Source organism: Panthera tigris, chromosome E2 (genome assembly GCF_018350195.1).
Source record: "Panthera tigris isolate Pti1 chromosome E2, P.tigris_Pti1_mat1.1, whole genome shotgun sequence".
Classification (NCBI taxonomy): domain Eukaryota; kingdom Metazoa; phylum Chordata; class Mammalia; order Carnivora; family Felidae; genus Panthera; species Panthera tigris.
In genome coordinates this window covers 6,172,916-6,199,427 of record NC_056674.1, presented here as the reverse complement: position 1 = coordinate 6,199,427, position 26,512 = coordinate 6,172,916, and the positions used below count along the sequence as shown (strand labels likewise).

Here is a 26,512-nt window from a genome sequence, read left to right as displayed (position 1 = left end):
GGAATCGCTATTCACATCAAGCGTTTGCGCGACTCTGGCATTTTGATCCCATGCAAGTCGCCATGGAATACTCCGCTTCTTCCTGTCCGGAAGCCTAATTCATCCGATTTCCGGCCAGTTCAAGACCTAAGAGCAGTAAACGCCAGGGTAATGGACATTCATCCCACTGTACCCAACTCTTATACTCTCCTTAGTCTGCTTCCCCCTTCTCAGGTGTATTATACAGTTCTGGACTTAAAAGATGCCTTCTTTGCCAGCCACTATTTGCATTTGAATGGACTGATCCTGAAGAGGGAAAAGCCAGAGAGCTCACCTGGACGCGACTCCCCCAGGGATTTAAAAATTCTCCTACTCTTTTTAATGAAGCCCTGCACCAAGATTTAGAGCCATTTCGGATCTCCAACCCACAGGTAACTCTATTGCAATATGTTGATGATATCTTGTTGGCGGCCCCTTCTCATATAGAATGCCTGAATGCCACCAAAGGACTGTTGAGTCTTCTACAAAAACTGGGGTACCGAGTGTCAGCCAGAAAAGCACAGGTCTGTCGTACTGCAGTGACCTATCTAGGTTACAACCTTAAAAAAGGTAAGCGCTATCTTGGTGAACAAATAATTTGGGCTATACTCGATATTCCTCAGCCTAAAACTCGCAAACAAGTCCGCGAGTTCCTTGGGGCGGCAGGCTACTGCAGACTATGGATACCTGGCTTTGCCGAACTGGCAGCCCCTTTGTATGCCACCCTCAAAGGGTCTCCAGAATCCTTCATGTGGGGAGAGACTCAAACTAAAGCCTTCCAAGACTTATGAGATGCTCTCATGACCCCACCAGCCTTGGCCCTGCCAGATCCCACCAAGCCATTCCATTTGTTTGTAGCCGAAAAAGGGGGGGTAGCCAAGGGAGTTCTGACACAGTGCCTAGGACCTTGGCGCCGACCAGTGGCTTATTTATCAAAACGGCTGGATCCAGTAGCTTCCGGGTGGCCCCCATGCATTCCACAATTGCCGCCACTGCGCTTCTAGTTAAAGATGCAGACAAACTAACCTTAGGGCAAGCATTGTCTGTCACGGGGCCCCATGAAGTGGAAACTTTACTGCGGGCTCCCCCAGAGCGATGGCTGTCAAATGCTCGGTACCCAATATCAAGCATTGCTACTCGACCAGCCCCGAATACGTTTTTGTGCTCCCACAACCTTAAACCCAGCCACTTTGCTGCCTGAAGGACAGAATCCCCCTCTACACTCTTGCCCAGAAACCTTGGCAATGATCTCGTCCCTCCGCTCTGATCTTACGGACATTCCTTTACATGACCCTGATATCAGCATGTTTTCAGACGTCAGTAGTTTTGTGTTTCAAGGGCAAAGGTATGCCGGTGCTGCGGTGACAACAGACCGTGAAGTTTTATGGCAACAGACCCTTCCCCCAGGAACTTCAGCCCAACGCGCAGAGCTCATCGCACTAACAAAAGCCCTAAAACTTGGAAGAAACAAGTCAGTTAACATTTATATGGACAACTGCTATGCTTTTGCAACTGCCCATGTACACGGATCCATTTATCAAGAGCGTGGTCTCCTCACAGAAGGCAAGGCCATCAAAAATAAAGCTGAAATTTTAGATCTTCTAGCAGCCATCTGGGAACCTGCGAGGCTGGCAATCATTCACTGCCCGGGACATCAAAAAGGCAACTCCCTAGAGGCAATTGGAAACCGCCTGGCTGATGCAGCAGCCCGAGAAGCTGCCCTAACTAAAAGTGAAAGTGCCTTGGAGCTACCGATCTTGACAGAGCCCCTGCTTCCACTGGAGCCCCGTTACACTCCTAAAGATTTGGAGTGGATTTCCAGAAAAGGGGGAAGTAAGATGCCGGGACAAAAGTGGTTTCAGGATCCTGAAGGTAAGATCCTCTTACCCGCGGCACTCGGGCGGCGCATGCTGGGTCAGCTCCATCAAGGGACTCATCTGGGAAGAACGAAGATGGCGGAATTAGTGCGGAAGAAGTTCAGGGCACAGGGCTGGGAAAAGAGATTGAAGAGGTGGTTGAAAGATGTGTAAGCTGCGCCCAAGTAAATCAGGGTGCAAATAGGAAGGTTTCAGAAGCTAAAAGAGATAGAGGAATTGAGCCAGGCCGCTTTTGGGAAGTAGATTTTACTGAGATTAAACCAGGGAAATATGGATATAAATGCTTGCTTGGTTTTGTAGACACCATCTCTGGGTGGGTCGAGGCGTTCCCCACTGAATCAGAAATGGTTCAGGCGACAGTTAAGAAATCATTAAAGGAAATAATCCCTAGATTCAGGCTGCCTCTGAGCTTAGGATCAGACAATGGCCCGGCCTTCACGGCGCAGGTGTCCCAGGGTCTAGCCCGGGCATTGGGAATAGATTGGAAATTATATTGTGCATATAGACCCCGGAGCTCGGGTCAAGTAGAAAGGATGAATCGGACCCTAAAAGAGACCTTAACCAAATTGTCCCTTGAGACAGGCGAAAATCGGGTTGATGTCCTGCCTTTTGCCCTTTTGCGTGCGCGTTGTACTCCATTTGTCAAGGGATTTTCCCCTTATGAAATTTTATTTGGCAGACCTCCACCTATCCTGCCGAGGCTAGGAGACGATGTAATGGAACATTGGAACAGGACCACTTGCTGGCTTCGCTCATGGCCCTGCAACATGTACAGAAGGAAATAACCAGGGCCTTGAGAGAAGCCTTCGCTCATCCTCCTGTTCTTCCCCACCCCTTTCAACCAGGAGACTTAGTCTGGGTCAAAAGGCATGAGCCTAAAACCCTGGAGCCGCGCTGGAAAGGACCACACACCGTGATTCTGACTACGCCCACGGCCGTGAAGGTAGATGGTGTCCGAACCTGGATTCATCACTCTCAGGTTAAGAAAAACTGCGTGAAGGCGGGAACAACCCAGACTGATACAGAACCAGATAACAAACAGCAATGGAAGGTTCAAAGGCATCCAGAAGATCCTTTAAAGCTAAGACTGATGCAGGAATAATAATTTTCTGGGTTTGTATGGTGATAAGTGTGGGGGACTGTATGGAATTGCATCCCCTATCTTTTTGGCCATACCAATGGGAACACAGGGACACTGTCACGGGAAAGGTGATAGCATCTAATACCTCTTCCACTGTGCCTTGTTTTTTGTTTGATTTATGCGACTTGGTGGGGGACTCATGGGGGACTTGAGTTACTAATTATAAGCAGTCAACGGGCTTCGCTCCTCCGGTCCCCGAAAACCCCTATATGGTTACCTATGGATGTGGACACAGGGATCAAGAACAAAAATTGGCTAACATACCAGGGTTATACAGTTGCCCTGCAAATAGAAAGGTTGAATGTGAAGGAAAAGGCCAATACCATTGTGCAAAATGGGGTTGTGAAACGCTGGCCCCCTGGCTGGCAGGACAGGGCCATGATCCCTTAATCACCCTCCTTAGAACTCCAGATCCCAAATGTAAGACTCAAGGAAAATGTAACCCAACAAAAATATGTTTAAAAAAGGTTTCTAGTTCCAGTACCTTTTCCTCTTCCTGGGACACTGGACACACTTGGGGTCTCAGGATGTATGCTCCAGGAGTTGACAAGGGCATTTCCTTTACTATACAACGGGTTAAAAGAAAAACTCCACCCAATCCGGTAGGGCCAAACAAGGATAGGATTGTAAACCCCCCACTCTTTCCGACTGTCCCTTCCCAACCTACCCCGCAATCGGGTGCCCCCACAAAGTTGGAATTACCAACTACAGGTCATATCCAGAACCTGTTCTCCCCTGAGACGCATTGGCTAGATGTAGTAGATTCTACATATGCTTGGCTAAATTCATCTCACACTGAGATTGTACAAGATTGTTGGTTGTGTTTAAACCCTAAACCCCCATATTATGTGGGAGTGGCTACAAATGCTAGCATTGAACAAGACATAGAAAAGCATGTCGTGAAATTGCTAAATCCAAGCACGACAGTGTGCCCTTGGGGTTCACGACCAATTTTAACCCTAGGAGACCTCCAAGGGCAGGGTTGGTGTATAGCGTCCCAAGAATTTAATTGGCAGAACTCGCCTTAGAAAAACTCTTGTGCAGAAGTGTATATTCCAAGTAGTTCAGATACTGATAGCGCCCAAGATATAGCCGAGCCCTTCCTGGAGCCTGGTTTGCTTGCTCATCAGGAAGTACCCCCTGCATTGCAGCCGCATACCTCGGGGTCGGCACCCAAGAGATTTGTATCCTAGTTCATATTCTCCCACAAATATACCTATATAGCGGAGAAGCAGGGAGAGAACACTTACGTCTATTTGAAGGACATTCCAGGGTAAAAAGGGCAGCACCAGTCCTCATTCCACTCCTAGTGGGACTGGCAATTGCGGGATCCACAGCTATTGGAACTGCTGGACTCATTGTGGGGGACCACACTTTCAAAACGGTAAGCAAGCAAGTGGACCGAGACCTAGGCTACTCGGAAACTTCAATTTCTCGGCTAGAACACCAAGTAGACTCTTTAGCTGAGGTTGTATTACAAAACAGAAGAGGGCTTGATTTACTCTTCATGAAGGAAGGGGGCCTCTGCGTGGCCCTTGGAGAAACGTGCTGTTTTTATGCGAACAATTCCGGAGTAATCCGAGACACTCTCAGTTTGGTCAGGGATAATCTTAGGGCCAGGGAACGTGTCAGGGAAGCCAGCAATAATTGGTATCAGAGTTTATTCTCTTGGTCCCCCTGGCTCACATCACTGCTTATGGCCGTAGCTGGGCCACTGCTATTGTTACTTCTCGGGTTAACTATTGGCCCGTGCATTATCAATTGGTTAGTACAATATGTCAAGAAGCGAGTTAGAGAAATAAAAATTATGATGATCAGGTCCAATTATATCCCCTTAGTTCCTAATGATGAATCAAGGGATTGATTCACTGACAAGAAAAGGGGGAAATGTAAGGGTTAAATTGTAGTGTAGGGCTAATGCTTAGCTTGAAAAATAACAGCTTTGTGTTGACACTGAAGGTTAAGAGATAACAGCCTTGCTTTGCTCTGGTAAACTACCCCACATGCTCTTGTAAATTAGGCTTCACCAATTAAGGAAACAAAAGTTCAAAGAAAAGAGCATCAGAAGCAGGGTCAAGGAGATCCACTGGTTGCAACTTAGAGGCAGAAAGTCTAAAGTAAACACCTCATTAGGCAACTGTTTCTAACTCATCTGGAAACTGTTTCTTTGTTCTGTTCCCAGGTGATGATAAAACGATGTGATCGGTTATAAAAACTCTGTACCCCGGCTGTTCGGGGCCACACTCTTATCAAGAGTGTTGGTCCCGATCGGTCGGCCTTGCCTCTCATTGTAATAAACTTTGTTGTGACTGTCACTGGTGCCCGTAGCATTCTGTTTCAGGAGTTGTGTGGATGCAACACTAGGAAAGCCCAAAAGAAACCCAGTTTCAGCATCTTATATTCTGGGGTCCTTCTAAGCTTACATAGGTCATAGTTTACTCCCAGGCTACAGGAGGCTAGCTATGTTTGCCCTTTACACAACCAAGGCAGCAAACTCAAAGTGCGACATGTTTTTCATAAAATCCCCGTTTCAGGAAAATCATCAGGGTCCTTTACTAATTTCTGACAAGAGGCCACTGAAAACTATATGGATTTTATCAAGCGCCTCCAAAAGGCTATTCAAAGACAGCCTGATAATATGGAAGCAGCCAAAACAATACTTCTTTCCCTGGCTGTTGAAAATGTTAATGAGGATTGCAAAAGAGTTCTTAAGCATATCAAACCCAATGCAAATAACCCCGAGCCACTATCAGTGAATACGTTAAGACCTGTCAAAACGTGGGAACAGAACCCCACAAAACAAAGCTACTTGCCTTGGCCTTTAAACAATCTGACCCAACCCGTTTTGGCTGTGGAAAAGCAGGACACTTAAAAAAGGATTGTCCCTTTACAAACACTCCCCCAAACTCCCGCTTGCCAGGCTTGCCAGGATTGTACCTCCATGCAAGAAAGGGAATCATTGGGTAAATAACTGTAGGTGTAAATTTGATAAAGACGGCCATCCCCTCAGTTTGGGAAACTCCCAAATGAGTGCCCCCCTCCATATCCAGGACAACAAAGGGAGGGGACGGCTCCTTTCTGTCCACAAGGAAAGTCACCCTCCCCAACCCAAGGCCCAGGCTACTCAAAATCCGTGGGATCCCTATGTGCCACCACCCGCAGAAGCGCAGGGTTAGATTTAGAATCCCAGGAGATCATCACACTTAATCAGCCTGGACATGTATACCTCATTCGTTCTGGTATATTTGGCCCACTTCCCAAAGGCTATGTTGGTCTCCTTCTTGAAAGATCTAGCACAATCCAGACTCATTGACTCAATGGAATATTCAGCTAGTGCTAGATAGAGTAGTGCTAGGGCTAGGACTTCTAGTCCTTCCAGGGGTGATAGTGATTTCACAGGGGAAATTAAAATTATGGCACAGGCCTCTAAGTTAATAACCATCAACAAAGGACAGCAATTGGCTCAACTCCTTATCCTTCCTTATTGGGTCCCCAGAGCTGTGAACAAACCTAGAAAAGAGGGCAGGTTTGGGAGCACAAACTTGAAAGAGCGGACCTAGGCTGGCCGACTCCATTTTGTTCTGTGCCCTCCATCTTGAGTGACTAGGTCCCTGACACGGCCCCCTTTTCCGGGAAAACCGCAGAAAGAAATTCCCACTCACCCGCTAAAACCCCTCCCCTTGAGTAACTTCCCACTCACCCATTCAAACTTCCTGTTCAAACCACGCCCGGCAACCTGTGCAACAAGACTCTGATCCTTCCCCAGCCAATTGGCTAAGGCCACAACCATCACCCCTGGACCCCTCTAAAACCTTTGTGCTTTTGAAACTCGCTCGCTCTCTCTCTGGCATCTCACCACTGCGTCGGTGCAGGTAGGAGATTGAGCTCGAGCTAGCTCGAATAAAGGCACCTTGCTTCTGCATCGGTCTTGGCTCCCTGGTGGTCTTTGGGGATCGCGAATTCTGGGCATAACATTTGGGGGCTCGTCCAGGATCCCCAAGACCCCCGAGGAACCCCCAACCCAGAGAGCCTGATTGGCCATGGTTAGTGTCTGTCTGTTCCCTGTCTCTTCTGCGTGAGCTCATTTCTGAAATTCTGGTAGTGCCCGGTGCAGTCTAAGTGGATGCACTGGAGGCCCATGGGCCCGGAGTTTCCGAAGACGTTCCGATCCTCCCTTCTGGAGGGACGTGGATTCCCCTCAAAGGTCTGAGATGAGGCGGGTCACTCCCGCCGGTTGGCATGAGGCTGTCATCTAGCTTTCAGTTTTGCTTCCATGGAGTTGGAAGACTGTTTCTAGGGGCCCTCTGTTTGTTTCTGTGTTTCTCTGTATTGTTCTGTGGACTTACTGGACGGACGTTATGGGACAGACTCAGACTACTCCTCTAAGTATTATGATTGATCACTTGAAGGATGTCAAGGGAAGAGCTAACAACCTCAGTGTGGAAGTCCGAAAGGGTTGGTGGCAGGTTTTTTGTTCTAGCGAGTGGCCAGCTTTCAATGTCGGATGGCCACCAGAGGGGACCTTCAACCTCCCTACCATCCACTGAGTCAGGGGTATCATCTCTCAGCCTAAGACAGGCCATCCTGATCAGCTTCCTTACATTATCACTTGGCAGGACCTTGTAGAAGACCCATCCTCTTGGCTTAAGCCCTTCCTAGCCCCACACCCTCTGGAGCCAAAACCCATTCTTGCTTTGCAGGGGACAGAGAAGGAGAAAAAGAAAAGTCTTACCCACCCTTCAGCATCCTTCTACCCTGTCCTACAAGGGGGGACTGAAGAAGAATTAATTTTTCCTCCCCCGTATAACCCCCCCCCAGGTATAACCCCCCTCCCCCAGGTATAACCCCCCTAGGATGCCGGAAGAACACCATCCTCCCCCTCTGGGGGAGGCAGAAACTGTTCCGAGAGCAGGAGGCGGAAACGCTCCAGTGGGAAGCCCACCCTTTACCAGACAAGGGGCTCAGAGGGAGCAATCCGCCTCCACCACCGACTCCACTATTCTGCCCCTGCGAGACACCAGACCCCCAGATGCGGAGGGGTATCAGCCCCATCACTATTGGCCTTTCGCCACTAGTGACCTCTACAATTGGAAAGCTCAGAATCCTAAGTTTTCCGAGAAACTGGCAGGGCTTATTGATTTATTAGACTCTGTTCTTTTTACCCATCAGCCCACGTGGGACGATTGCCAGCAGCTTTGGCAGGTCCTGTTCATGACTGAGTAAAGAGAAAGAATCCTCAATGAGGACTGAAAACTAGTTCTGGGTGCAGACGGGAATCCCACCACCAACCAGGCTCAGATAGATGCCTCCTTCCCCTTAACTCAGCCCAAGTGGGATTTCAACACGGCAGAAGGTAAGGAGAGGCTCCGGGTCTACCGCCAGACTCTAATGGGGGGTCTCCGAATGGCTGCTAGAAAGCCAACCAATTTGGCCAAGGTAGGAAATGTGCAACAGGAAAAAAATGAATCTCCGGCTGCCTTTTTAGAACGGATCATGGAGGCATTCCGTACTTATACCCCCATGGATCCAGAGGCTCCAGAAAGCAAGGCAGCTGTTATCATGGCCTTTGTAAACCAATCGGCCATAGACATTAGAAAAAATTAGAGAAAAAAGACTAGGAGAAAAAACTCTGCAGGACTTACTAGTAGTAGCTGAAAAGGTGTATAATAACCGGGAGCCTCCTGAGGATAAGCAGGCTCGCGCCATGGTGGCTGCCAGCAGTAAGCAGACTCGAGACCTGGCCAGAATACTACTAGCTACTACTGCTGACTCCCCCAAGGAATGAGACCGCCGTCTCCGGCAGCTGGTGGACGATGCAAGAAGAGGTAAAGGAACCACCAAGGGGGGGAAGCAGAGGCTGCAGAAAGATCAGTGCGCATACTGCAAGGAGATAGGGCATTGGGCCCGAGATTGTCCGAAAAGGGCCGGTGGGAAGGGAAGCAAGACTGACCGAGTAAAAGTCTTAGAGCCAGATGAACTGAGTGATTAGGGGAGTTGGGATTTGGACCCTCTCCCCAAACCCAGGGTAACTCAAAGTGGAGGGGACCCCTGTTGACTTCCTTGTCGACACCGGAGCACAACATTCGGTCCTCCGCACCCCACAAGGAAAACTAGCCAGCAAGAAGTCCTGGGTACAAGGGGCAACTGGTATGAGCCAGTATTCATGGACTACCTGAAGAACGGTAGATTTGGGGACAGGTAGGGTATCCCACTCCTTTATGGTAATACCGGAATGCCCCTACCCGCTATTAGGACAAGACTTACTGACCAAGATTGGAGCTCAGATAACTTTCAGACAAGGGGGGCCTCAGGTCACTGATGGCAAGGGCCACCCCATCAGGTCCTGACCATGAAACTAGAGGATGAATACCACCTCCACCAGGAGGCGCTCCCGAGAGAGGATAATATAGACAGGTGGCTACAAGAATTCCCCTCGGTTTGGGCAGAGATGGGGGGCGTAGGACTAGTCGCTCACAGGACCCTGGTCCTGGTAGAGCTCAAACCAGGAGAAGGTCCGGTAAGGATCAAACAATACCCCATGTCTCAGGAGGCCTGGAATGGGATCCAGCCACACATCCGGAGACTATGAAGCCTAGGGGTACTAGTTCCTTGCCAATCTGCTTGGAACACCCCCCTACTGCCAGTCAAAAAGCCTCACACAAATGACTATCGACCAGTACAAGACCTCTGGGAAGTAAAGAAGAGGGTCACGGACATAAACCCAACTGATCCCAACCCATATACTCTCTTGAACTCCTTGGTGCCCTCCAGGGTCTGGTATACTGTGCTAGATTTAAAGGACGCCTTCTTCAGTCTGCCGCTGGCACCCTAAAGCCAACCCTTGTTCGCCTTTGAGTGGCATGATCCAGAGGAGGGCTACAGCGGGCAACTCACCTGGACACGGCTGCCTCAGGGGTTCAAAAATTCGCCCACCATCTTCTACAAGGCACTACACGAGGACCTGGGTGAGTACAGAACGGAGCACCCTGGCCTCACCCTCCTACAGTACATAGATGACATCCTGATTGCTGCCGACACGGCCAAGGACTGCGAGCGAGGGACCCAGGACCTGCTGGCTACACTGGGGGCCTTAGGGTACCGGGCATCCGCGAAAAAGGCTCAGATATGCAGGGAGAGGGTAAGTTACCTGGGATACATCCTGGAGGGCGGACAGCGGCGGTTTTCAGATGCCAGAAAAGAAACTGTCCTGAAGATCCCTACTCCCACCTCCCAAAGGGAAGTAAGGGAATTCCTAGGATCGGCCGGCTACTGCTGCCTCTGGATTCCGGGTTTTGCTGAGATCACCAGGCTCCTATATGAAGCTACCCAAGAGGGGAAAACATTTGAATGAACTGAAAAAGAGGAAACTGCCTTTAATCAGTTAAAAAAGGCCCTCCCTAGGTGCCCCAGCCCTGGGCCTACCAGACATTACGAAACCCTTCCACCTCTTTGTAGGTGAACACAAGGGAATAGCAAAAGGGGTTCTAACTCAAGCCTTAGGCCCCTGGAACCGCCCGGTGGCTTACCTGTCCAAGAAGCTAGACCCAGTGGCTGCCGGCTGGCTGCCATGCCTAAGAATTATTGTGGTGACAGCACTCCTAGTCAAGGACACAAACTGACCCTAGGACAGGAGATCTGGATCACGACCCCACACGCCATTGAAGGGGTCCTGAAACAGCCTCCTGATAGATGGATGAGCAACACACCATTACCAGAGCCTCCTACTCAACCCTCCACGAGTGCGGTTCCACCCCAGTGCAGCCCTCAATCCTGCAACCCTGCTGCCCGACCCTGACCTAGGTGCTCCACTACATGACTGTGTGGGGATCCTGGAACAAGTACATGGATTCCAGACGGACCTGACCGACCGGCCCCTCCCCGATGCCAAGGCTACTTAGTTCACTGATGGCAGCAGCTTCATGTGGGACAGACACAGGTATGTGGGTGCAGCGGTGGTCACCAAAACAGACACCGTATAGGCGGAGGCTCTACCCTCCGGAACGTCAGCCCAGCGAGCAGAGCTCATCGCCCTCACCAAGGCACTGAAGCTGGGAGCTGGAAAACGGCTTAACATCTACACAGCCGTTATGCGTTTGCCATGGCTCATATTCATGGGGCAACTTATCAGGAGAGGGGGTTAATGATGGCAGAAGGACAGACTATAAAAAATAAGCAGGAGATATTTGACCTGCTTATGGCCTTATGGCTTCCTGCCAAGCTGGCCATTATCCACTGCCAAGGGCACCAGAAAACTGATAACGTGGTAGCTAGAGCTAATCGAAAGGCTGACCAGGAAGTCAAGGCAGTACCCCTTACATCAGTTCCCACCATGACCATACAACTACCGGACCCAGGAGACCCAGTTTTACCAGACCAGCCCAAATACTCCCAGGAGGATTTTCAGTGGATCAAGAAACTCCCCATGGCCCATAAAATAAAGGGATGGTGGTATACACCTAACAAGAAGCTCGTGCTGCCAGACGGGCTTGGAGTCTGAGTATTAGAGCACATGCATCAATCTACTCACATGGGGGCCCAAAAATTAAAAGACTTAATCCGACATGCCAGAATCAAGATTCACCAACAGGACACCAAAATAGAGCAAGTTGTATCTGCCTGCAAGACCTGCCAACTCACCAACGCGAGAGCCACACCAAATAAAAAAGGAACCAGGCTCAGAGGCACCAGACCGGGAGCCCAATGGGAGGTTGACTTCACTGAAGTTAAACCAGGAAAGTATGGTTATAAATATCTTTTAGTATTTACAGACACCTTCTCTGGCTGGGTGGAGGCGTACCCAACCAAACATGAAACGGCTCAGACGGTGGCTAAGAAGCTACTAGAAGACATCTTACCCAGGTATGGTTTTCCTGCCACAATAGGATCAGACAATGAACCAGCTTTTATCTCACAGGTAACGCAGGCAGTAGCCAAGGCTATGGGGGCAAACTGGAAATTACATTGTGCTTATAGGCCCCAGAGCTCAGGACAGGTAGAAAGAATGAATAGAACCCTAAAAGAGACCCTTACCAAATTAACCATGGAGACTGGTGGGGACTGGGTGACTCTCCTACTGTATGCCCTTTACCGGGTTAGGAACACTCCTTACACCCTGGGTTTTGCTCCCTATGAGATCATGTTTGGCAGGCCACCCCCTATTATTCCCAACCTTTGAGCTGAACTTCTTGCTGAGTTTAAAGATCAAGAACTTTTTCTTTCCTTGAGAGGGCTCCAGAAGGTGCATGAGGACATTTGGCCGCACCTCTGTGCCATCTATGAGGCCGGCCCAACCCCGACACATCACCAGTACAGGCCGGGAGACTGGGTCTACGTCAAGAGGCACTGCCGAGAGACCCTCGAGTCATGCTGGAAGGGACCCTACAACGTGGTGCTGACAACCCCCACCACTCTCAAAGTAGACGGCATCGCGACTGGGGTCCATCACACCCACGTTCAGCCAGTGGACCCCTCCTCGATCTGGAAGGACTTCATCACACAATGGGCCATCAATCAGGACCAACACAACCCGCTCAAGCTACAGCCCATTCAACCCACCTGATATTGGTAACTCTGTTAACTCTGCTTGTCATTGCTCATGCTGCCGGGAGTCCCCACACCCCCCAAAACATTACCTAGCAGATCATAGACACCAGCTCAGGGACAATACTTAATCAGACATCCCAGACCCACTCTAGAGACACATGGTTCCCGGAATTACGAGTAGACTTAGAAAGCCTGTTTCCCCGTTATACCGGCCACCCCAGGGTTGATACCACAGGGTTCAGGCGATAAGACTTTCACTTCTATGTCTGTCCTGGTGGAAAAGACGGTGGGGACACTTGCGGGGATGCGGCAGACTACTTCTGCGCCTCTTGGTCATGTGTCACCACTGGACACATCTGGTGGACCCCACCACGCACCGGAGATCATTGTGGTAATGCGGCCTGGTGGCCCCCGACCACCGTATGTCTCGGGCCATGGTAATCCTGTGTCAATATCTTTCACAGAACAAGGAAAAAAGGCAACAGGGAGGGAAGCTGGAAAAACCTGGGGGTCAGGCTTTATGACAAGGTCAGACTTGGGCCTCGAGATAAAGGAATGTTATTTACCCTCCGAATGCAAGGAACCCCCCTTGCCCAGCAGTCCCCCACAGGGGTAGGACCCAACCAAGTACTAGTTCCCCGACCTGCCCCCGCCCAGACGGCCACACCCAGAAACACCCAGGCTCCCGCTACACGGCCCTCCACATCCCCTGTCCCTACCGGAGCGTCACCCGCATCTTCTGCCCCGGCTCACAACTTACTATCTGATACAGAGCTCCTATGGAGCACGGTTGTCGGAGCATACCAGGTACTAAACACTTCTGGACCCGACCTGACCAAGTCCTGTTGGCTCTGTCTAGTCTGGCCCCCATATTACGAAGGTATTGCCATTAAAGGCAATTATACAACAGCCTCCAACTCTAACTCCAGCAGATGGCAGCAGACTACTGCAAGACTAACCCTCCAGGCAATAACAGGACAGGGCACTTGCATAGGCCACGTGCCCCCCGGGGCAGTCACATCTCTGTAGTGAAACCCTAACAGTCCCCAGGGAGACAGTGTATCTACTTCCCCCCAAAAATTCATGGTGGGCCTGTTCCAGCGGCCTCGCTCCCTGTGTCCACTCCTAAGTCCTTAACTCCTCAAAGGAAGGCTTCTGCATACTCGTGCAGTTGATCCCCAGGCTAGTGTACCTTTCGGGGGGAAAAAAATACTTAATAGGTTAGGCTCTAGTAACTCCCGAAGTAAAAGAGAGCCTATTACAACCCTAACTCTGGCTGCGCTATTGGGACTGGGATTAGCGGGGGCAGGGACCGAAATATCCTCACTCATCATCCAGGACAAAAACTACGGAACCCTAAGGGCAGCCATTGACTTAGACATAGAATTGAGAAATCAATTTCTCATTTACAGGAATCCCTTACTTCCTTATCAGAAGTAGTACTCCAAAACAGAAGGGGATTAGACCTATTATTCATGCAGCAAGGAGGACTATGTGCAGCCCTAGGGGAAGAATGTTGCTTCTATGTTGACCACTCGGGGGTCGTAAAAGAATCTATGGCCCTCATAAGGGAAGGGCTGCAAAAACGAAAGTTAGAGAACAATCTCAGTCCTGGTATGAGTCTTTGTTCAACTGGTCTCCCTGGTTAATTACCCTCATCTCGGCCCTTGCCGGACCCCTTGCCATCCTGCTCCTACTAGTAACCCTCGGACCCTGTAGCATCAACAGGCTGGTCCAGTTTGTCAGGGACCGCATGGGGGCCGTCCAACTAATGGTCCTCCGTGCTCAGTACAAGCCCCTAGTAACAGAAGACGACAAAATAGAAATGCAGCCGGTCCCATGATTGGGTCCGTAAGCTACATGACAAGGGGGGAATGAAAGAGCGGACCTAGGCCGGCCGACTCCATTTTGCTCTGTGTCCTCCATCTTGAGTGACTATGTCCCTGACATGGCCCCCTTTTCAGGGAAAACCGCAGAATGAAATTCCCGCTCACCCGCTAAGATCCCCTCCCCTTGAGTAACTTCCTGTTCACCCGTTCAAACTTCCCGTTCAAACCACACCCGGCAACCTGCGCAATGGGACTCTGATTGTAAGGGTTAAATTGCAGTGTAGGGCTAACGCTTAGCTTGAAAAATAACAGCTTTGTGTTGACACTGAAGGTTAAGAGATAACAGCCTTGCTTTGCTCTTGTAAACTACGCCTCATACTCTTGTAAATTAGGCTTCACCAATTAAGCAAACAAAAGTTCAAAGATAAGAGCATCAGAGGCAGGGTCAAGGAGATCCACTGGTTGCAACTTAGAGGCAGAAAGTCTAAAATAAACACCTCATTAGGCAACTGTTTCTAACTCATCTGGCAATTGTTTCTGACTCATCTGGAGACTGTTTCTTTGTTCTGTTCCCAGGTGATGATAAAACAATGTGATCGGCTATATTTTTATAGCCCCCGGCTATTCTGTATATATTTTATAGCCCCCGGCTATTCTGTACCCCGGCTGTTAGGGGCCGCACTCTTATCAAGAGTGTTGGTCCCGATGGGTCGGCCTTGCCTCTCATTGTAATAAACTTTGTTGTGACTGTCACTGGTGCCCATAGCATTCTGTTTCAGGAGTCATGTGGATGCAACATGATCCTTGCCCAGCCAATCGGCTAAGGCCACGACCATCACCCCACCAGCTGCCCCTAGACCCCTATAAAACATTTGTGCTTTTGAAACTCGCTCTCTCTCTCTCCCCGGTATCTCACCGCTGCGTCGGTGCAAGTAGGAGATTGAGCTCGAGCTAGCTTGAATAAAGTCCTTGCTTTTGCATTGGACTCGGCTCCCTGGTGGTCTTTGGGGATCGTGAATTCTGGGCATAACATTGGAGCACAAACTCACCTTTAGAATAATACTGACTCGCCAACATTTCTCAAGACAAACCTCTCTTGCAAATAAAGGTCAGAGAGAAACTTTTCTCAGCGTTGATCGATACAGGGGCTGATGTTATGGCCTTCTCACTGGGCTACTGCCCCTACAGCCACCCTAGTTGGATTTGGAGGCACCCAGGCTTCCCGACAGTCTCACCTTATACAAATGTTTAGGGCCTGATGATCAAATATCCTACATACAGCCCTATGTGATGAATATCCCTATCAATTTACGGGGAAGAGACTTATTGAGTCAATGGAATATTCAGCTTAAAACAAGTTTCTTCCTAGCCACTGCTCAAATTTAGCCCCTTCCATTAAAATGGGAAACTAACCCGTATGGGTTGAGCAGTGGCCAATAAAAGGGGACCGATTGATTCATCTCCAACAATTAGTAGATGAACAGTTAAATAATGGGGATATAGAGCCTAGGAGTAGCCCTTGGAATACTCCTGTCTTTTGTGTTCCTAAAAAAAATGGCAAATGGCGACTTCTTCATGATCTCAGAGCTATTAATGCAGTAATTGAGCCTTTTGGCCCCTTGTAGCTAGGAACCCCTCTCCCTCAACATTGTCTCAAAATTGGCTGATTCTTATTATTGATTTCAAACATTGCTTTTTCACAATCCCCTCAGCTAAACAAGATAGAAATTTGCCTTTACCATTCCTGTTCTTAATCACTGCAGGCCAACACCCTGTTACCATTGGAAAGTCCTTCCCCAAGGGATGCTTAATTAATAGCCCAACTATGTGCCAGTTTTACATCAATGAAGCATTAGAGCCAATTAAACGTGGTTTCCTTCTTTGATCATTTATCAGTATACGAAGGATATCCTTTTTTTGTGCCCAGCATCAACAACCTTTAGATGAGCTCTCTGCCATTCTCCCCAACCTACAACAACAACAGGGTTTAAAAATAGCCCCTGAAAAAGTACAAAGGTCGGCTCCTTTTTCTTGCTTGGGGCTGCAAATGTTTAATACTCAAATTCGTCCCCTCATTCAGATCATTCCTAATGATTCGTACTCTTAATGATGTACAAAAATTTGGGGGCACCGTTACTTGAGTTCGTCCTCCTGGGCATTACTAATGCCCATCTGACCTAATACTGCTTTCTGGTGATCCTAACTTAACATCACCACGCCAGCTCACCCCAGCAGCAAAGAAGGAGCTGGATGATATTCAGTCCATTCTCACCTCTCGTAGTTATGATAGGCAAGATCCCAACCTTCCTCTGCAGCTATAATAGTCTTAATACGAAGGATTTTTCTACCACACTAATTAGGCAAGCTGCAATTAAAGTTCTAAAAATTGAATGGCTCTTCACCCCCATTAGTCTTAGACATACTCTCACCCCCCTCGTATTCAACATAGCACAATTAATCCAAAAGGGACGTCAGAGATTCTGGGAATTGTTAGGTCAGGACCCTGCAAACATCACTTGCTACCTCGCAGCACTTTCTTCGACAAGGCCATCTCTTATTTGCTAGAGCTGCACCTGGCTCTCGCCTACTATGTGGGCAATATATTTTATGGGCTCCTCTCTGACCCTTGTTTTAAGATTCACCAAGAGAGTAACACTGTTCCTGAGGGAGTCGTGCTAAAACAACCTATTAAGAATGCCCTCATGGTGTTACAGATGTCTCAGGGAAAACTCACAAGGCTTCTTGCCTTTGGAGAGTTGGGGAAAACTGGGAACATATTTCTTATACTGGACCCAGCTTTCCCCAGCATTTAGAATTACGAGCCATGTTATTAGCAATAGAAACTTTCCCCCAGCCTTTAAACATTGTTTCTGACTCTCAATATACAGTGCATTTAATGGAAAATTTTCCTTTTCATATTCTTCACCTCCCCTCAGACCCTGCCTTTGCTATACTTCTCCAAAGTATTCAATTAGCCCTAATACCCCACACCTCCCCGCTTTTTTTCATTCACATTCATTCCCATATCTCTTCCTGAGCCCATTGTTGAAGGCAATGCCTTAGTTGACAACATCGTTTCTCAAGAATCTTATCCTCTTTATGAGAGCCTCCCATAAGCTTTACCATCAAAACTGGCTAGCTCTAAGCGAACAATTGAACCTTACTGTGAATGAGCCCAAACAAATCATTCACTCCTGCTCAGGCTGTCAATTACTATGCCGTTTCCTTCCCAGCAGGAACACCCCCCACACCCCCGCCTCCGCAGCCGCAAGCCTAATGAGATTTGGCAGACTGATGTTACAGTTTACCCTGCATTTGGTAAACCTAAGTATATCCATGCATTTATAGATACTTACTTGGGTTTTATTTTTGTCTCAGCTCATACAAAAGAAAACACCAAAGCGGTATTCAATATCTGCATGCTATTGCAGCCTGGGGCTTCTGCCGCACAATTAAGACAGATAATGGCCCAGCCTACATCTCCTCCTGATTTGTGACTTCTGTGCCTTATGGAATATCCGACATATTACGGGCATTCCTTATAACCCACAAGACCAAGCTATTTACAGAACAAGCACATAGCACACTAAAAAACATGTTAAAAAAAATAGAAACAAAAAAGGGAAACATACCCGTGGCTGTCTACATTACAATCTCAATTTCTTGACCACGTTATGATTAGTCTTGATTTTTTATAAAATTTTTTTAATGTTTATTTATTTTTAAGACAGAGAGAGACAGAGCATGAACATGGGAGTGTTAGAGAAAGGGAGACACAGAATCCGAAGAAGGCTGCAGTCTCTGAGCTTTCAGCACAGAGACCAACGCGGGGCTTGAATTCAGACTGCGCGATCATGACCCAAACCGAAGTCGGATGCTCAACCGACTGAGCCACCCAGGCGCCCCTACTCTTGATTTTTTAAATCTTGACCCTCAAGGACTTACTGCAGCTGAACAGCATTCGTCAAAACCAGATAAGCCCTTTCACCCTCTGGTGCTGTACAAAACCCCCAAAGGGGGGCCCATATGGTCCTGGCCCACTAAATTTCTCACCTGGGGTAGAGAATATGCTTGTGTTCTTTCAGATTCTGAACTTTTTCAAGATGGAAGAAGCCTCTTCATGGACTCCTCATCCAGAAGCCACTCTACAAACACCAAGTCCTTGCCCCTGATATAACATGAGGAAGCCTTAAACGCCTGTCTAACCAGGCCGGCATCCTCTTACGACACAATGCTATTGCATATACTTCTAATTCACAGCTGATGGCCATGATTTCTGTCATTAACCAAAATTCGATTTGTGTAACCCTGACTCTACTCCTTGCCCTCATTTGTTCAGGCCAAGCTCAATATTCATATTGGGCTCATCTCCTTAACCCGCCTATATTTGATAACTTAACACTCCTAGACCGGTATATTTCTATTAGCAATAATGACATTGAGTTCATGGGAGGAGCCAATCTTAATCTGCCCTTCCAAACGAAACAAGGGCATTGGCTTTATATGCCAAGACCTCAGTGGTGGCTTACTTCAGCACCTCCTATGTGTGTTACTAAACTTAGCAACTTATCTGCTTGTCTTAAAAAATCAACTGGCTTTTGCATGTACAGCCCAAACCCTCTACAAGGCCACACAGTTTTATCTTTTTCTCAGCCACAAGTTCTGATATACCTCAAACAAAACAAAACAAAAACAAACAAACAAAAAAAAAAAACCCCAGCATCTCTCACACTCCTAATGTTATAGCTTGCTCTAGTCTCAAATATTCAAACCACCACTGGAATGATATTCCTTGGACAACTTGTTATGGAGAGTCGGAGCATAATCTTTACTGGAAAAATTGGACTATTGACAGGGGTCCTAGAGGATATCTTGAAACAAAATAGACTAATGAGACCATATCTTAGCAGGGAGAATATTTTTTGAAAAGAAGGAAGCTTGACTGGCCCTATAATTTCCGCACATAAAGTGAAATGAAAAGGACCTTAGCTTGTTAATCTTTGGAAGCTAGGTCTTCCCTTCTTCACTCGTACTATTAGCCATGGAAAAATTTATGTATATCAGCATACTAACGTAACTTGGGCCTCCTTGCACAACGGTCAATTTGCATGGACCACTATTTGTGTCCCTTCTCCCTATGTTCTCTTTGCTACCTCTACCTCCCAGATCTGACAACTAGGAAATAATAATGACAGCTCTACCTCCCAGGGCTGGATTGTATCCTGCATAAGAATGATAACATCACCCAATTAAATATCTCCTCCTTATTAGTACTTAGCATGTCTCAGCCTGGGTTCCTGTTAATAGCTCTGAGCCCTATATGCAAATCTGTCAGGACTAAGTGTGCTTTCCAGGTTCAACACTGGGACTCTACTGCAAGGCAAAAAAGATTTGTTGGCCTGTTAATCATGGGTATCCTAGCAGCAGTAGGCGTTATGCCTCTGCCACTGTAGCTGGAATCAGCCTGCATCACACTGTCCAGACAGCCCATGTCCTTAATAAATTTATGGTCAATACTACCAAAGAATTTGTAAGCCAAACTTCTATTGACAGACAAGTTTTGGCCCACCTCAAAACTCTGGGGACTGCAGTGGAATTTATTGGAAAAAGACAGGAGGCCTTGTTCCTCCACTCTAAACTGCCCTGTGACCCTAACTACCAGCATATCTGCATGACTGCATTCCTTATAATCACTCCCAAGCTTGGGATGCTGTCCAGACGCACCTTCGCAGTGTCTTTTCTTCCTACCTCTCTGACACCGAAGAAAATTTAGATATGACATTGTGCCAACAGCTACAATATGCAGAAGATCAGCTTAAAAACGAATGGGCTGATTCCTGGGCAATGTGGCCTGATTTAAATCCTTTCTCACTTAAGGCTAGCACCCATCTCAAATTCTGGACAACTCCGGAAAGCGGACTGCTTTTACTATGCCTCTTTTTATGTCTTTGCAGAATCACTTTGCAGGCCATCCAAAAGCAAAAGAAGGACCAGGAGTTTGTCATGACGGTCCTCAAACACAAAACTAGAAGAACCAAGAAAAACAAAAAAGGGGAAGCTGTGGGGAATAAGCTTAGCACTTTCCTGGGCTTGTACCAAAGGGTTAACAAGGCAAAAAGAATTACAAAGCCATAGGATGTTCACACCCAAGTTTGGGTAAACAAGATTAGGCAAATAAGGATAGACTGGGGGTGGAGGGGGAAAAGACCCCCAATATAAAGGTATATGAGGTAAGCAAGATTAGGTATTCAGGGCAAAAGTGCCCTCCAATCTAGTACTATAGCAGAAAGCTGCTTTCACAGGAAGGAAGGACCAATTTAAGTAAACAGGTAAATAGGGCTGTAGACCAATGAGCAGGGGGTGAAGGTGCCCAGAGCAGAGCTGATTAACAAAAGAAAAGGTGATTTGTTAACCTTGAGGTTACTTGCTCTGTCTTATCCCTTAGGCTAGCTATGATAAACAGAGGTCCTGCCTCCTGTTTGCTACAAACGCAACCAGGATTTTGTTTTGTATTAACCCAAACCCCTAGCCCCATATATCTTCAAGACCCCCTTTTCCTCAGGTCCATGAGTTAATGTTCATGTCTTTGCACACATCCATTACCATGTGTGTAAGCCTTCTGATCCTAATAAAAACGGAGCAAGGACCCTTATTCCGGGCTCTTGTCTTTTCCAAGACGTTAGCCACCTCTTGCTTTTAATCCTGCATCCGTTTTTTTAATTTTTTTTTTTTTTACATTTATTATTTTGAGAGAGACAGAACACTAGTCAGGGAGGGATAGAGAGAGAGAGGGAGACACAGAATCCAAAGCAGGCTCCAGGCTCTGAGCTGTCACCACAGAGCCCAGTGAGGGGATCGAACTCACAAACAATGAGATCATGACCTGAGCCAAAGTCAGACGTTCAACTGAGCCACCCAGGCTCCCTTGCATCTGCTGTCTTGCTGGTCAAGAGAGAACTTTAGACTTAGAGTCTACAACACAATGTGACTGGCAACCTGACAAAATTTGTGTCATTCCCTTACAATATGTCTCTACACCCCTGGGATTTAGTTAAAAAAAAAGAAAGAAAGAAAACAAAAACACCTACAAGGAGCTTTTTCCACCAATTTACGATCTGAGATTAATACTCTGTCTTCCCAGCTGCATCAACAACTGTTAGATATCCAAAAGGAAAGAGATACAAGTTGAACACGAGTTACCTGACAATATGAAATGGTTGAATCCAACCAACTGGTTCCATGGCCTCAATTTACATATTTGGATTGTTGGAGCTCTTTGCTGGTCAATCTTTTTTGCATTTCTTGTAGCCCTGTGCATGATCTGCACCATAGTGGCCTCAAGACATCATGAACGACGACTGACTGCCCTCCTCAACTCCCACGAACGAAAAGATTCTTCACACAAAAGAGGGGATATGTGGGAAATCAAATAGCTATGTCCTGGGTTAGGAGATTATAGGGAATGCATTGCACAGGAGAACACTGCTTTCTGGTCTTGCTGATAACAGCTGGTCAATAGCTAGTTAATGCATATCTAGGGGTTGGGTCCTGCCTGTGCTTTTGAATTCCTTAGAGCATGTTAGCTATGGAATATCTTGTCTTGTTCTCCATCCTGCTTTCTGCATCTGCTCTTTTGTAGTTGTGGGAACACCTTGTTTTTCTGCATGCTTTAAATATGTTCTTACAGCCTACCACCATACTGGTTGATGTTTCCCTATAATGTAAGAATATAATATATAATGCCTAATAAATACAGGAGCTTGAGAGTAGCTATGGGAGACTTCCCTTAGCCTCCCTCTACCCTGGTGACTTGCATGGAATCTTGAGTAACCCTTTCTGCCGCCCTTGGCTTTGCTGGACAGAGCCGAAAGCCAAACCTACAGCTCTTCTCTCTCTCTCTCTCTCTTTCTCTCTCTCTCTCTCTGCCTCAAAACAAACAAACTTTTTAAAAAGTGTTTCTTGATTTGTCTCTTTTTTTCCCCCTTTGCTTGTTTGCTTTGTTTCTTAAATTCCACACAGGGTGAAATCATATGGTATTTGTCTTTCTCTGACAGACCTATTTCTCTTAACATTATATTCTCTAGCTCCATCCATGGGGTTGTAAATGGCAAGACTTTTTTTTATGGCTGAATAATATACCATTGTATGTGTGTGTGTATATATATACACACATGTACACACACATACAGTATCTTCCTTATGCATTCATCTATCGATGGACACCTGGGCTGCTGCCATAATTTGGCTATTGTAAATAATGCTATCAACATAGGGGTGCATGTATCCTTTTGAATTAGTCTTTTTGTAATGTTTGGGTAAATACCGAGTAGTATGATTACAGGATTGTAGGGTAGCTCTATTTTTAACTTTCTGAGGAATTTTTATACTCTTTTCCACGGTGGCTGTACCAGTTTGCATTCCCACCAACAGTGCAAGAGGGTTCCTTTTTTTCTGCATCCTTGCCCACACTTGTTCTAAGATACAGTATTTTTCCATCATGACCCCAAAGCACATATCAGTTGGCAGTAAATACATGTCTCATAGCTGATGAGAAAAAAATATTATACATAATTTTCTATGTACTTCTATATAAGTAAGTGCTGGAGGACAGATAGTATATTACAATGGTAAGTAATCCAAAACAAGCTTATCTGATGAATAATCTAAATAAATGAGAGTCCAGAATTGCAAAACAAATATAGCATTGAGAAAATGAAGAATTTAATAAAACAATGTTTACCAAATGAAATTTTATAAATATCTGTTATAATCTATATCCATGAATTATAGGTATTTTACAATATTAACAAGTGGCACATGCCAGTTATATTGCATAAAACATGATGAAAGACCATCATCTGTAAATCATAATAAAGTATTCTAGGGGTACCTGCATGGCTCAGTTGGTTCAACATCCAACTTCAGCTCAGGTCACGATTTCACGGTTTGTCAGTTTGAGCCCCAGATGAGGCTCTCTGCTGTCAGCACAGAGCCCACTTCAGATCTCTGTCCCCCTCTCTCTCTGCCCCCACCACCCAGCTCACACAGCACACTCTCTCTCCAAAATAAACCTTTAAAAAAATATTCTAGTAACCCTTGATAAAATCAGTGGTAAATAAGTAGCCATATTCTACAAAATTATACTCTGTGGAGTTCTAAACATTCCCCCTTAAAAATGAAAGATCTCTATTTTACAAAGACCACACAATATGAAAACTGGAAAATATGTTGAGGTCACGGACTTCTGAAATAACAGGTCAGGAAAATACATTATAAGGGAACTGGAGAAAGAAGTCTGAAGTCACAATTGTTATTTCATGCCTGCATTTATATAATAACTAATGGATAGAGCAATTCCCTATCTATGCAGTGCCCTTTAGTTTTCCAGTTCATTAGCCCCAAGTATATTTAATTCAGATTTATGCTCTGAAAAGTTATTAACTAAGGTCACAGACGAAAGGTTGAAAATGAATTGCAAAATGAAAATATACAGATATAATGCAAAAGGATATCTCAGGATAAACATGAAAGTTGAAATCTCTTATTAAACAAAAGTAATTTTCAGTCTACTATAGAACATACAAAATTCAGTGCATCAAACAGCACTAATTTGTTTTTAAAAACTTGAGCTAGATTAGCAGCATTTTTCAAATAATGGCAGTAACTCACAAGGTTGATATGTACAAAGATGCCTGCTCTGTCTCTATAAAACCTAGTACTAGAAGTCCTAGCCATAACACATACCACACACACACACCCAAAAAGAAGAGAGATGAAAGGTACTCAAATAGAAAAAGGAGAAGCATAATTATCTCTGTCCACAGCAAGCATGATCTTATATGTAGAAAATCCTGTAGATTACACACACACACACACACACACACACACACACACACACACAACACAGACACCACAAAACCAAAACTTAAAATTGCAAGAACTGATGAATGAATCCAGAAAAGTTGCAAGATATAAAACCAACATGCAAAAGTCAATTGTGTTGCTATAAGTTATCCATGAGCAATCCAAAAGTCCATTGAGAAAACAATTTCATTTATAATAGCATCAAAAAGGATAAAATAAGCTTAATTTTAGCCTAGGAAGGGTATATTTGTATACTCTTAACTAAAAACACTGCAGAAAAAGTGAGAGAAGACACCAATAAATGCAAAGATACTCCAAGTTCATGCATTGGAAGACTTAATATTGTCAAGATGTCAATACTATCCAAAGCAATCAACAGATGCAGTGCAATCCCTAGTAAAATCTTTTAATGAAATACATAATCCCACCCTAAGATTCATAGGGCATCTCAAGGAACCCTGCATAGGAAAAACAAACTTAAAAAGAACCACGTTGAAGGTCTCACACTTCCTCATTTCAAAATTAAACCTAATCAAAACAGTGTGGTACTGGCATAAAGACACAGAGACGAGTGAAATAGGATACAGACATCAGAAATACATTTTTGAGGGGCGCCTGGGTGGCTCAGTCAGCTAAGCGTCCGACTTTGGCTCAGGTCACGATCTCGCGGTCCGTGAGTTCGAGCCCCGCGTCAGGCTCTGGGCTGATGGCTCGGAGCCTGGAGCCTGCTTCTGATTCTGTGTCTCCCTCTCTCTCTGCCCCTCCCCCGTTCATGCTCTGTCTCTCTCTGTCCCAAAAATAAACGTTAAAAAAAAATTAAAAAAAAAAGAAATACATTTTTGTGTATATAGTAAATGATGTTCCACAAGAGTATCAAGACCACTCAATGGAGGAAAGGTAGTCTGTTCAACAAAAGATGTTGAAGAAAACTGGATCTCCACGTGCAAAAGAAAAAAAATGTAGTTGGTCCGTTATTTTATACCATATACAAAAATTAGCTCAAAGTGGATCAGAGACCTAAACTATTCAGACATAAAACTAAAATTTCTAGAGGGACAGGTCTGGGATTTCCCTTGTCCCTCAAACACAGCTGTACTGAGGTCAGAACACTTAGCACACCCAGGAAATCAGTCTGCAGAGTGACAGAAAAATCTCCATAGGTGGAAAGAGACAGCTTGGCAGGGCAGAGGTGTGTGTTTTTGAATTGCGATAGATAAGTAGCGGACAGCATAGGCACAAAAAGGGAGGGGACTCCTTCTGTGGAAAGGCAAAAGGAAGAGAAAGAGATTCTGTGTAAGTGTGGCATTGTACTTGGAGAAGAGAAAAACCTTTCCGGAACACAGACAGGAACAAAAAATACGGAGAGAGCCAGTTTCTACTTTGCAAACAGCCTTAGGAGCTAAAGATCGGAGTTTCAGGGGTGCATGACTTTCTCTGGACCAGAGCGGTTGCTGTGTGCATGGGCTAGTGGGGAGGGGAGCCAGCCCCAGGGAAGGGGTAGTGATCTCAGGCGCGCACTGGGAGACAACAGTCCCTTCCCTCCAGTACTGTAGGAAGAGGATTTATTGTCCCCTTGAATATAATGCGAAATATTGTTCCTTTTCATATTACTGACAAAAGGAATAACAAACATCACAAAGAAAATACTTTGTGGATATCAGGATTACCGTTACACGGTATCTTGTGACAAAAATGCAGAGTCATTCTATGTGCCGTTGCTATTATCCCATGATGGTTTCTGTTTGGGGCTCATGATCTGGGCCAGTGGCTCCATGGTTTTCATCCTGCACAGCCACAAGCAGCGGGTCCAATACATTCGTAGGAACAATCTCTCCCCCAGATCCTCCCCTGAGAGCAGAGCCACCCGAAGGATCCTTGTGCTGGTGTGCTTCTTCCTTTCTTTATGGATGCTGTCCTCTATCTTCCACATTTGTTTGTCAGTCTGTTTTTTTTGTGTGTCAGTTTTTAACAACCCCAGTCTGTGGCTGAGGAACACTTCTACACTACTCACTATGTGTTTTCCTACTCTCAGCCCCTACATTTTCATGAGCTATGACCCCAGAGTGTCCACCCTCTACTTTGCCTGGATAAGGAAACAAAACCCCTAAACTTACCATAAATATGTAAGTTATATGCTTATTCACAGTGGTTATTTATTAACTCCTTTCAATGTACAAGCACATTTATGAAATATTCACATTACGAGAGAGGGGTAAACAAGACAAACTGAGCTTCTCCTA

At 46.2% G+C, this 26,512-nt stretch overlaps 1 protein-coding gene and 1 pseudogene across 1 annotated transcript; both read left to right on the top strand.

Annotated features, from left to right (window-relative positions):
• The first annotated feature begins 427 nt into the window (after positions 1-427).
• LOC122234311 lies at positions 428-3,118 on the top strand. The gene is made up of 2 exons (XM_042970240.1): positions 428-1,890; positions 2,741-3,118. Exons 1-2 carry the CDS (start codon positions 1,077-1,079, stop codon positions 2,995-2,997), a joined length of 1,071 nt encoding a protein of 356 aa, XP_042826174.1. The 5' UTR covers positions 428-1,076; the 3' UTR covers positions 2,998-3,118.
• Positions 3,119-7,890: 4,772 nt separating this feature from the next.
• LOC122234252 lies at positions 7,891-17,221 on the top strand (annotated as a pseudogene).
• The last annotated feature ends 9,291 nt before the right edge of the window (positions 17,222-26,512 follow it).

Bases quoted from the DNA above. Each gene is read 5' to 3' on its own strand.
- LOC122234311 (XM_042970240.1), top strand. From the start codon at position 1,077: ATGAAGTGGAAACTTTACTGCGGGCTCCCCCAGAGCGATGGCTGTCAA. The intron at 1,891-2,740 runs GTAAGATCCTCT...CCTTTCAACCAG, and splicing joins GTGGTTTCAGGATCCTGAAG to GAGACTTAGTCTGGGTCAAA.